We start from the raw sequence: 13,094 nt of genomic DNA, 5'->3' as shown, positions 1-13,094 counted from the left end.
TATATATAACTGTGCCCCATTACTTTTTGTGAAGAGTTTTTCCTCTGATTTGACTTTTATGGTATAACTGTTTTGTTGTTTTTTTTTTATATTTCTATAGAAAAAATTGAAGCTGCAGCGGCACAGGAACATTCCCATCTGAATATAGTAGGAATGGTGGGCTCCATAGACAACGACTTTTGTGGAACTGACATGACAATTGGAACTGACTCTGCCTTGCATAGAATCATTGAGGTTGTGGATGCAATCATGACCACGGCTCAGAGGTAAGATGCTGCCAGATCTTGTGGACATTGGCGTGGTTCTGGTGTCATGCACAAGGTAGTGATATCCTGACTCCTGTAATGAGATGAACACAGTGTAGATACAGGTGAAGTTAAAGGGGAGTACAATATCGATCATCCATCCTCCAGATAGGTCATCAATATCTGATCGGTAGGGGTCCGACTCCTCTGCCAGTCAGCTGTTTGAAGGGGCTGCATCGTTCAGACGAGCTCTGCAGCCTCTCCGTAGTATACCAAGCACAGCGCCAGCCGTTGTATAGTGGCTGTACTTGGTATTGCACCTCATGCACACGACTGAAAACACAGATCCACAAAACACGGATACCGGCCGTGTACATCCCACATTTTCCCTTTCTGCATGTCCTGCCCTAGGGTACTTTCACACTAGCGTTTTTGTTTTCCGGGTATTGAGTTCCGTCACAGGAGCGCAATACCGGTAAAAAACTGTTTTATCCTAATGCATTCTGAATGGAGAGCATTCCGTTCAGGATGCATTAGGATTCATCAGTTCAGTCCCTCTTACGTTTTTTAGACAGAGAAAATACAGCAGCATGCCGGATCCGGCATTAATTTACATTGAAGTGTATTAGTACCGGATCCGGCATTAAGTGTTCCGGCAAAACGGATCCAGCATGCGCAGACCTTTAAAACTGCCCAAAAAATTAATACCGGATCAGTTTTTTCCGGATGACATCAGAGAGATGGATCCGGTATTTCAGGGCATTTGTCAGACGGATCCGCATACGGATCCGTCTGACAAATGCTATCAGTTTGCATTCGGATTTCCGGATCCGGCAGGAAGTTACGGAGATGGAACTGCCTGCCGGAATCCTCTGCCGCAAGTGTGAACGTACCCTTATGTTAAATATGCCTATTCCTGTCCACAAAACAGAGAAGAATAGGATATGTTCTATCTTTTTTGCGGACATACGGATGCAGACAGCACACAGTGCTCTGTCCTCATTTTTTGAAACAGATGGGTCCACATCCAATACGCAAAAAAAAGCTGAAAATACGGTCGTGTGCATGGGGCCTTATGGTGTATATAGAATGCAAGAACTAAACCAGCAGCACATAAGATCAATTTTTCACCAAATATAAATCCATCATTGGTATCTTGGTTCTGCCATCTTCAGTAAAATGGTTGTTTCAGTGGTATGAGAACATTTTGGACAGAATATATCCATTTTGTCTCCTAGGCATACAGTATTGAACACTATTTACCTATAAGGCCATGGTGACCACATTGGTGACCTTCCCCCCTTGGATTGACATATCCTGAGATTGCCAAATTTGAGGGGAAAAGCACGATTTTGCAATACTCATTGGGAGTTGGTTATGCTATATGTGTCTGTTTGTGGCCACCCAGTGGAGGTGATGGGAATTGCAGCCTGTTGAGAGTTTTGCGACCATGTTGCCCTAAAGTGTTGAATTTGCTTTGTGAAAAATGTAAGTCATTAAAGGGGTTGTGCAGTGTCATGATATTGATGACCTCAGGATAAGTCATCAATATCACATTGACGGGGCTCTGACTCCTGGCACCCCTGCCGATCAGCTGTTTGAAGAGATGTTCTGTCCCATTCCGTTAAAAACTGTGACAGTTACAGGACACACCCGCTGAGAAAGGACATGCCCCCTGAGCTGCATACTAAATCTAGCAGAGCAATTGAAGCAGATAATGTGGAGAGCTTGGGATTCATGTGAGGTACAGGGCTGTCAAGAGGTTGTCATGTACTCGCGAGTGCAATGCGTGATGTGAATGCATTGCGCCCGCACTGAATCCGGACCCATTCATTTCTATGGGGCTGTGTACATGAGCGTTGGTTTTCACGCATCACTTGTGCGTTGCGTGAAAATCGCAGCATGTTCTATATTCTGCGTTTTTCATGCAACGCTGGCCCCATAGAAGTAAATGGTGCTGCGTGAAAATCGCATCACATCTGTTTTTCACGGATGGTTGCTAAGAGATGTTGTTTGTAAATATTCCGTTTTCTATCACGCGCGCGATAAAAACTGAACAACTGAAAGCAATCGCAGACAAAACTGAATGCACTTGCTTGCGAAATCGCGCATTTTTCACTGAACGCAATGCATCTGGACCTAATCCGCTCATGCTCGTCTGCAAGGGGCCTATGATGTCTGATTTTAATTTTTTTACATTAATCGTGGGATAACCCCTAATTTTAATTTTCATATATGTAGTTACTAATAACATGATATTCCAGAATCTGTTACTATTAGACTGACTTACCCGTATTTTTTGCCCCATAAGACGCACCTAGGTTTTTGAGGAGGAAAATAAGAAAAAAAATATTTTTAACCAAAAGGTGTGCTTGGTGGGTTTGAACTAATGGCGGTCTGATCATGACACTATTATGGGGGATCTGTGGATGATGCACTGTTATGGGGTGGGGGATTTGTGGATGGCACTGTTATGGGGGGGTCTGTGGATGGCACTGTTATGTGGGGGATCTGTGGATGGCACTGTTATGTGGGGGATCTGTGGATGGCACTGTTATGGGGGGATCTGTGGATGGCATTATGATGGGGGGGGATCTGTGGATGGCATTATGATGGTGGGGGGGATCTGTGGATGGCACTGTTATGGGGTGGTGGATCTGTGGATGACATTGCTATATGTGTCATCCACAGATCCCCCCCATAACAGTCCCATCCACAGATCCCCCCATCATAATGCCATCCACAGACCCCCCCCCCCATCATTATCCCATTCACAGATTCCTAGGGAGGGACTGTAGTAGGCGGGGAGAGCGGCAGGGCCGTGCAGGCACTGTACTCTGGCCCCGCAGCTCAGTATGTACTGTATTATACGTAGTGTTAATCATCAGATCTAAACTAAATAATGATGCGCTCCCCCTGCTCCCCATGTCCTAGCAGGCAGGCCGGGCGGCCGTAACTCATGGAGGTCACGTGCCTGCTCTGTCTGCTTTATGAATGAAGCAGGCGGAGCAGGCACGTGACCTCCATGAGTTACGGCCACCCGGCCTGCCTGCTAGCTGCTAGTGCTTACTACAGGAGCGTGACGTGTACCGGTAATTACGGTACACATGGGGAGCAGGGGGAGCGCATCATTATTTAGTTTAGATCTGATGATTAACACTACGTATAATACAGTACATACTGAGCTGCGGGGCCAGAGTACAGTGCCTGCACGGCCCTGCCGCTCTCCCCGCCTACTACAGTCCCTCCTCCCTCCGCACTAATACATCGCAGACTGCGATGTAAATGGCCAGCATTTGCCCCATAAGAAGCAAGGGCACTTTCCCCCCAGTTTTAGGGGAAGAAAAGTGCTTCTTATGGGGCGAAAAATACGGTACCCCATATTTAATAAGATTCAGCCCTTAGCAACCAGTCTGCATAAAACTGCAATCTCACTATTCAGTTAAGATGGCCGCCACTGCCCTCACCCTGAGGCTAATCCCGCCTGCCCTCACTAGCCAGTAACAATAGCCCCCCAAAAGTGTCAGTAACCAGAGCCCTCCCCCCTAAAGGGTTAATCTCCTGCAGCACAAAGGGGTCCTCTTACCACATGTTGCTTTCATTTATACACTGAGCAGACGGCAGATCTCCCTTCCCTGGTCTGCGCTGCTCCAACTCTGCATTCTCTAGCTCTGCTGAGTGAGGGAGCGTCCGCCAAGCGCAGGGACAGGGAGAAGTGCACACAGCCCAGGCACTGTTATCAGCTGCTGGGGAGGACCTGGCTTTAATCATTTACTTACAGTCCCTGGCTGTCAGTAATGTGACCCTGCACGCTGCGTGCTCCGTCCTTCAACAGATAGACGGACCATGCCTAGCAACCCTATTTTAAGCAGAGGTAAAAGTAGGCAGTACAGGGAACAAAACTGTGGAATTAAGGGGTAATTGAATACACAGTGAAAAGTTGAAATAGGGCCACCAAGGAGATATTAATCACCACAATCCAATACTCCAAAAAAAATAATATACAACAGTTATCCTTTAAGGGTAGACACCTCTGTATTTCGGCATGAAGCCTGCCTGAAAAAGCACAGGCAAAACGCTGCATCTATTGGATTGCTATGTATTTTCATACACTCAACCTTAGGGCTCATGCACACAAATGTGTGTGCCCTGTATTGCGGCACGCATACAGCGGGTCCGCAATATACGGGCATTGGCCCCGTGCACTCCGTATCATGGATGCGGACCCATAGACTTGAATGTTTCCGCAATCTGCAAGATACGGAGTGGAGGCACAGAGCGCAAGCCCACGGAAAGAGAAGCCATTCCATGGGATTTCGTTCCGTCCCTCCGCACCGCAAAAAATAGAACATGTCCTATTTCTTTTGCGGTGCAGACCATCTCTTGCAGATCCTTTCAAGTAAATGGGTCCGCATCCTCAAATGGCGCGCACATGAACGGTGCCCGTGCATTGTGGACCACAATTTGCGGTCCTTGGCACAGGGGCACACACGTTCGTGTGAATATGCCCTTAAGGTTAGGGTAGCGACTTTGGTGTGCCAATGGTGTCGTACTGCGACAAGTTGGTTATTTGTGTGACTGTCGCAGTCGCAGCATGTTGCATTGCGACACCATTGGCAATCATTATAATAAATGTTGCGTGACTATGGTGCGACATGAATATCGTGCGACGCTTCACAATGTAGTTGTACCCTTTTTGTTGCGTGACTTCGCCGTGTAGCCCTAGCCTTAGAAGACCTCAACATTCCCATGGGCTGAGAAGTAAGACTTGCAGGTGCACACGTATGAGGTGGAAGGTCCTTCTGTTATCACCGTGTTCTGCAGTTGCTCAGGCACCACCATGGACACATGTGCTTCAACCTAAATACTTGAGTGACTCCCAGCTGGCACGGCAGTAAGCATGCTTATCAAAGTGTTAACTATTAGCACGATGTGACAGCCGTGTCCTGGAGCTTCACTAAGTCCTGTTTGGCACTCCCTGTGGGACTGGCACTCTGCTGAGATGATAAATGATTGAGCCAAACCACAAGATATCTCCTCTACATGTAAGACCAGCCTTTAAGGGTACATGCACACGTTCAGGATTCATGTGCGGAGCATCCGCACTGAAATCCACAGGTGTTCGCAGGCAAATCTGTGCGGTCAATCCGCATCAATTGGTGCAGATTTGCATGCGGATTTGGTGCGGTTTCGGTGCGGATTTTCCGCATGCGGATTTTACTAAGTGAATGAAGAAGATCCTGTCAGGAAAAATAAAATAAATTGACAAGCTGCGGATTTAAAAATCCGCACCGCAGGTCAAAATCCGCGTGGAAAAAATCTGCATCGTGTGCACTGAGAATTTCAAATTCTCATAGAATAAAATGTACATGACCTACAGTGCGGATTTTCCGCACGCAAATCCGCGCGGAAAATCCGCACGCAATCCTGATCGTGTGCATTTAGCCTAATGGTGTCAATGGCTTCACTCATCAAGGCTGCGCCCAATTTGTGTCATTTAATGAAAATGACTATGCATGGCACGCAGCGGGTTGCACCAGGAGACCTAAAGCAGCCAGAAATACATCCTCTGATCATAGTTACAGTATAGGGTACACAATGCAGGACTAGCCATCAGTACTGATATGGTGCACGTGAACCACCCTTTAAGTGCAAAACGAGGACAAATACAAAAGAAAATGGATCAGCAACCATCCAAATAAGTTAAAAAAGCACTCCCACAAAATGTTTTATTCTTTGACCTGTTAGAAAGGTGCATGATGTAATCTTCTTTCCAGTGTCTAAATGTGTGAGTTATAACCTCCCTTCTGATCCTCAGCTGTGTCATGTGACTAACACTCTGACTTTCCAAATGGGCAGGAGGCCAGTTTCTCTGTGTATTCCTATGGAATCCTCAATGTCAGTGTCATAGGAATGAATGGAGAAGTAACTGACTTCCTGTCCTTTGTCAGTTGGAGATCAGAGTGTTGGTCACATGACACAGCTGAGGATCTGAGGGGAGGTTATAATTTACAAATACAGTCACTGGTGAGAAGACTACATTCACTGCAGTTTACATCATGTACCTAACAGGTCAGAGAATAACATTTTTTGTGGGAGTTCTACTTTAAGAAAAGGACATTTTATTCAATCCAAAGTGTTGCCTGAAGCTGACATTACCTCAGTTGCTTGTATGGCCATCCTAGTTTACCAGTAACTCAGTGGATAAGAGTATTCCATGTCACAGCCTTATCTGCCTGTCCACAGTGGTTGTACTAAAGCTAATGGTATCGGCCTACCTGGACTACTGACAAGCCTTCCGCTTATTGGTATAGCATTTTATAGCTGTGATAGGGGAAGGGCTGCAGCAGAAAGAACACACCTCATGAGCTGTGATAGGGAAAGAGCTGCAACAGAAATAATATACCCCCTGAGCTGTGATAAGGAGAGAGCTGCAGCAGGAAGGATACATCCCTGAGCTGTGATAAGGAGAGAGCTGCAGCAGGAAGGATACACCCCTGAGCTGTGATAAGGAGAGAGCTGCAGCAGGAAGGATACACCCCTGAGCTGTGATAAGGAGAGAGCTGCAGCAGAAAGGTACACCCCTGAGCTGTGATAAGGAGAGAGCTGCAGCAGAAAGGATACACCCCTGAGCTGTGATAAGGAGAGAGCTGCAGCAGAAAGGATACACCCCTGAGCTGTGATAAGGAGAGAGCTGCAGCAGAAAGGTACACCCCTGAGCTGTGATAAGGAGAGAGCTGCAGCAGAAAGGTACACCCCTGAGCTGTGATAAGGAGAGAGCTGCAGCAGAAAGGATACACCCCTGAGCTGTGATAAGGAGAGAGCTGCAGCCAAAATGACACACTTGATCTCTCATATGGAGAGAGAGCTGCAGCTGAAAGGACATGCCCCCTGAGCTGTCAGCTAGAAGAGAAGCTAGCAGAGCAAATCTCTGGATCCACATGAGGTACAGGTCTGGTTTTATCGTCATTAAAAAGAGTTTGTCATGTACTATATGATGTTTGATGCACATTTTTTTTACATCAATCAAGGCATAACCCCTTTAAGGCCGAATTAACACTATGTTTGTGGTGCGCTGTCATCATACAGTATATGCCAGAAAAATCTCCCAGTGTGCACCTGGATTGTAATGGCAAAACATACGCCAAAATCTCACGTATTGTTAGTTCGCTCCTGTTTTTATGGAGAAATACTCCACAGAAGTCAATATCTACTGAAATGGAAATGGCCCTGGGCTGTCCTTGCACTGACGACAGCTACTGCTCATTAGATAATCTGAAAGGACAAGCGAGGAGACGGCTTCTGTGTAGCTGTGTGACAGGCTCATCAGCAAGACGTCATCTTCTGGGATCCAGAAATAGCATGGATAATAACCGAGGTTTCATTTTTATTTATACTATATAGAGACTGACTACAACAGTGGTGCACAAGCCGCAGCCCAGGGGGCCACATACGGCCCTCGATGCCATTTTGTGCAGCCCCCAACCAGCCGGTCATAGACATGTGGTTCCTTCCCCCATTAGATGGGGATCCTGAAAGTATAACCAGCATCTATCAGACATTCATGGTATAAGTTGTTGGTGCCATAAAAGTGTCACTTGGTAATATCCCTTTAAAGGGGTTCTCCCATAATCAGACATCATATAGAACATGACAGTCGCTTTCTAATAAACCTAGAACCAGCCCTGCACCTCACATGGATCCAGAGATCGCCCCATTCATTGCTCCAATTGTTCTACCAGACTTCTTTCAGGATGGCAGCTCAGTGGGTTGTGTCCTTTCTCAGGGGACGTGTCCTTTCTGCTGTAGCTCTCTCCCTGTAACTGCCACAGCTTCTAACAGAAGATATGGCTGTTGGCAGTTGATTTAAACTAAACGCGTGCGACCGCCTGGTAAGATAGACAGAGAAATAAGGAAAAGAACAAACAGCAGGTGGCGCTATACAGATACATTTTATTGAATAGCTCAGTGGTTATACTGAATTTTTAATTGCACGCAATTACAAAAGTATTCAGATCCAGCTTCGGGTTTGAAAAATGTGGAATATTTTTTGTGGCATTACTCCTTTGAGTGTTATTTTCGACCCTTGGGATTTTTTTCTGTCTGACAATGTGGCCCCCTACCAGCAAAGGTTGTTCAGCCCTGGTCTGCAATTATGGTATTTGCATACAGAGGCCACAGGTCTGTTGTCCACGTCACAGTACATGGATTTCATCACATTCTATAGGTTTGGTTATTTAGTCATGTTACATGTACCATTAGAAACAGCGTGCCCATAATATAGTCTTTTTCACGCAGCGTTCAGCAATTTTTCTAATTCTGTATGAATTTTACAAAACCTCTTATTTGTGTCCATATGAAATCGGCGACGCGCAGAGAGCAAGGTTTAGCAACCTTTGGCACTCCAGCTGCTGCGAAACTACAACTTCCAGCATGCAAAAAGGCTAGGCAGTTCTTCTGACTCCAATAGAAGTGAATGGAGGATTCTGGGAGCTGTAGTTTCAGAACAGCTGGAGTGCCGGAGGTTGCCGATCCCTGACACACAGTCACAGCCGAGTATTATGGCGCCAAAATATGACCTTGCCCGGGGCCAAAAGATGCACATGCTCATTAGGTCAATGGTGGTCAAACTTGTTCCATTTGGGGGAGAAATCAGGAGAATTGAATATTTATATCACCCCTTATGGGAAATCCTCTGCTGTACAGAAATGCTATGAAAATAACTAATAGACACTTCAAAAACCTTGGCTTGGTACACGGTCTCCTTGACATCAGCAGACTTACCAATGTTTCTGTTGGTAATATTGGATCATATAAGCCCTGCTCCTGGGAACGCCCCTACCCCACCCGGGAACACCCACATATAAGCCCTGCTCCTGGGAACGCCCCTACCCCACCCGGGAACACCCACATATAAGCCCTGCTCCTGGGAACGCCCCTACCCCACCCGGGAACACCCACATATAAGCCCTGCTCCTGGGAACGCCCCTACCCCACCCGGGAACACCCACATATAAGCCCTGCTCCTGGGAACGCCCCTACCCCACCCGGGAACACCCACATATAAGCCCTGCTCCTGGGAACGCCCCTACCCCACCCGGGAACACCCACATATTTTTGGCCCGGGACAGCGCAAATTTCCTTTCTGCTGCAGCTCTCTGCCTGTAACTGTCACAGCTTTTAACAGTAGATAAAGATAGAACTGAGCATGTGCGACCACCTCGGTAAGTGGACGTACACATTACTATACAGATTAAACACGAGGGGGTGTCATTATAATGAAGGAAAGATAATATCTGACAACTAGGGATGAGCCAATCGACTTCGGATGAAACAACCAAAGTCGATTTGCATAAAACTTTGTTCTAATACTGTACGGAGCAGGAGCTCCGTACAGTATTAGAATGTATTGGCTCTGATGAGCCTAAGTTAATGCTTCGCGAAGTCTCGCGAGACTTTGCATAATAACTTCATAAATTAATTTGTACTGTAAAAAAACATTCCTCAAACTCGGGTTTGGTTCCAAGTGGTACCTTGGAACCGAACCCGAGTTCAGGATTTTTTTTTTTACAGTACAAATTAATTAATAAAATTATGTGAAGTCTCGCGAGACTTCGCGAAGCAATAACTTCGGCTCATTGGAGCCAATACATTCTAATACTGTACGGTGCTCCTGCTCCGTACAGTTTTTAGAACAATGTTTCATCCGAAGTCGACTCACTCACCCCTACTCACAACTAGAGAATTATTTTAAGAGAAAGTAAATTACAAAAGTAACTATTTTTTAATAATAAATAATATTAAAATCAGGAACAGTCCTCTCAAATTCGGGACAGTTAGCAACTATGTATCAGTGTCTGACAGAAATTTCGGGGGGTGAGGAGGGTTCTTTCTGCTACAGTTGTCTCCCTATCACAGCTCAAGGGATGTGTTCTTTCTCATGGGGCGTATCCTTTCTGCTGCAGATCTTTCCTTGTAACTGTCACAGCTTCTAACAATAGATAACTGAGCATGTGCGACCACCTCGGTAGGTGGACGTACCCATTACTATACAGATTAAACACCAGGGGGGTGACCATATGACCATATAATGGAGGAAATATAATATCTCACAACTAGAGAATTTTTTTTAAGAGAAAGTAAATTACAAAAGTAACTAGTTTTTCATAACGAATAATATTAAAATCTGGGACAGTCCTCTCAAATGCTGAACAGTTGGCAACGATACATCAGTGTCTGACAGAAATCAGAAGATGATGGAAGTCTCCCAGTAATGCAGCCTCAGAGTCAAGGTGGCAGTGCCAAAATGGACTAAACACGATAGGGATGTTTGCTTCTGGGAATCGGTGGTGATACTTGATCACAAGCCCCCTACGTCATCTCATGAGTCTATGAGATACCAAGAGACCCTTCTGATGCTAGTTGCCTAAGCTACTATAATGGTACAAGTCGTTGTTTCATACTTTTGATCATTTTGATCTTTTTTTACAGCCATCAGAGAACCTTTGTCTTGGAGGTCATGGGCAGACACTGTGGGTACGTCATGTTGAAATCCCAACAAACCTACAAACAACGTAATAAAACATTAATGGGAAATGATGTTGAGCTCCTCCTTATATTTTGTTTCGTACAGGTATCTGGCACTGGTCAGTGCCTTGGCGTGTGGCGCTGACTGGGTATTCATTCCTGAATGCCCTCCGGAGGAAGGTTGGGAGGACATTATGTGTGGTAAACTGTCTGAGGTAATATTATAAATGAGTACAGATGACCGTAAACTCTATAAAAATATTTCTGGAACTGGAATCATCCTAAGTGCATGTGGGAGTCATCCTGTTAATAGGTCAACCGTCATAGAGAAACAAAAGCTATATGTTTTTTAACTAATTAAACCATGTAATCTGTATGTTTTTATTTTCTGTATGCACATTTTTTTAAATTCCATTTTCTGTACGTGATTATTCTTTATAGTAGCCACAAGAATTATAAGAACCTGTAGTTTGGCGATTGACTTCTATAAGAGTGTGTTGTGGGCATGCTCTGTGACCTGTGCTAAGATCATTGTGCAGGGAGGGGGAGTAGATGATCTGTGCCCATCACCTAGTGTGGATGGTGGATCCTGTAGTGAGAATATAAACTTTCATTCTGCTTCTTAACGAGAACCTGTCACCATGAAATGCAGTCCTACTTGCAGGCAGCATGTTATAGGACAGGAGGAGCTGAGCAGATTGATGTATAGGTTTGTGAGAAAAGATACAGCAAAACTTTTATTTTGCACATTTAAGTCTCTGCTCTTTCTGAGTTTATTTGTACACGGGGGTAATCTTATCAGCATTCTCTGTGTAAGGGCTCATGCACACAAACTTATTTTTTTCCCCGTTTCCGTTCCATTTTTTTACAGGTCCGTATGCAGAACCATTCATTTCAATGGGTCTGCAAAAAAAAAAAAATGAAATGATTCCATTTCCGTATGCCCGCATGTCCGTTCTACAAAAAATAGAACGTCACACGGATGTCATCCGTGTTTTTTTGTTTTTTTTTGCGGATCTGTGTTTTGCGGACCACAAAATACATAGTCATGTGCATGAGCCCTAAGTATGTATAGAGAGATAGCTGTCAGTCACTGATAAACCCCCCCTGTGTACAACTCAGAAAAAGCAGAGACTATAATTTATAAAATACAAGTTTTACTGAATATTTTCCAACAGAACTGCTCAGCTCCTCCTGCTCTATAACATGCCGCCTGCAGACAGGACTGCATTTCATGTTAAAAGGTTCTTGTTAAGTGCAATGGAGGCGGAGCTTCACTCTGTGAAGTGCTCTCTGTATTGAGCTTCTTCACAGCGCCTCTTCCTTGCTGTAGAATCAGGAGACCAACCAGGAGACCGCTACAGCTGTCACACACAGTAGAGCGGAGGGGCTGAGAGGGTGGAAATGAAAATGTTACTTACTGTATATAAGTACCTCAAGTGAATTTTATTTTCATAAGTATTGTAAAAATCCAGCATTCCACAAGAAAACGTCAGTTCTTTATTCCTCTATGTTAAAAAAAAATTCCAGAATCGATCCCAGGTGTGCCGCTTATGCAAATAAAACAATGAGATTTTTATTGGAGTGGTGGGGGTTTGTCTAGTGGACGTGTTCCCCACTCCAGGAGCCTCTGTGCTCCCTCACTAGATGTCTGAAGGGCATTCCAAGGGGGATGATCCTCACATGCACACGAGCTGTACCTTTGCAAATTTCTCATTTGTTTAATTCTCTTTTTATTAGAACCGTGCAAGAAAGAAAAGACTGAATATCATTATTGTGTCAGAAGGAGCCATCGATTGTAAAAACAACCCAATCACATCAGAAAAGATTCAAAATGTAAGTATACGTGTGTTCTTTTTGACTTCTCAGATATGGAATATGCCGATCTGAAATCTCACTGGTGTCATGTCTTATCCTCACAAGGTTATGTCAGCAATTTGTTAGAGGAATACATCCGATTATATAGAGAAAGGATTATAGTTCAAGAGTTGTTTTTCAACATGTGTTTTCCACAGTCTGCTCATATAGGGCACTCAGTACCCTGCTCCATCTTCTAGGCTCCTGTATCCAGTGCAGGAACCAGCATTGTACAAATATGTACTGTATATTTTTCGCTTTATAAGACACACCTTATGGTAAGACGCAGCTAGGTTTTAGAGGAGGAAAATAAGTAAAAAAGATTTGTCATCAGACCTCAGAACAAATTAGACCGCCTATCTTCATCAGACTTCAGATCAGAACCCCACATCATACCTTAGATCAGTCCCCCACATCAGACCTCAGATCAGATTCCACATCAAATCTCAGATGAGATTAGATCCC

General features: G+C 44.9%; 1 protein-coding gene across 5 annotated transcripts in view; it reads left to right on the top strand.

Moving 5' to 3' along the window:
- Positions 1-13,094, top strand: part of LOC121002790 (phosphofructokinase, platelet) — a 91,265-nt gene that overhangs the window by 40,540 nt on the left and 37,631 nt on the right. For all 5 annotated transcript variants that reach the window (XM_040434333.1, XM_040434331.1, XM_040434335.1 and 2 more), the window contains exons 5-8: positions 101-266; positions 10,737-10,781; positions 10,879-10,987; positions 12,513-12,608. In XM_040434333.1, coding sequence (XP_040290267.1) covers positions 101-266; positions 10,737-10,781; positions 10,879-10,987; positions 12,513-12,608 — 416 coding nt within the window. The remainder of the gene's footprint in view (positions 1-100; positions 267-10,736; positions 10,782-10,878; positions 10,988-12,512; positions 12,609-13,094) is intronic.

Source organism: Bufo bufo, chromosome 5, assembly GCF_905171765.1.
Source record: "Bufo bufo chromosome 5, aBufBuf1.1, whole genome shotgun sequence".
NCBI classification, from domain to species: Eukaryota; Metazoa; Chordata; class Amphibia; order Anura; family Bufonidae; genus Bufo; species Bufo bufo.
Note: the sequence above shows the minus strand (reverse complement) of the source record. Positions and strands in the feature narration are given on the sequence as shown.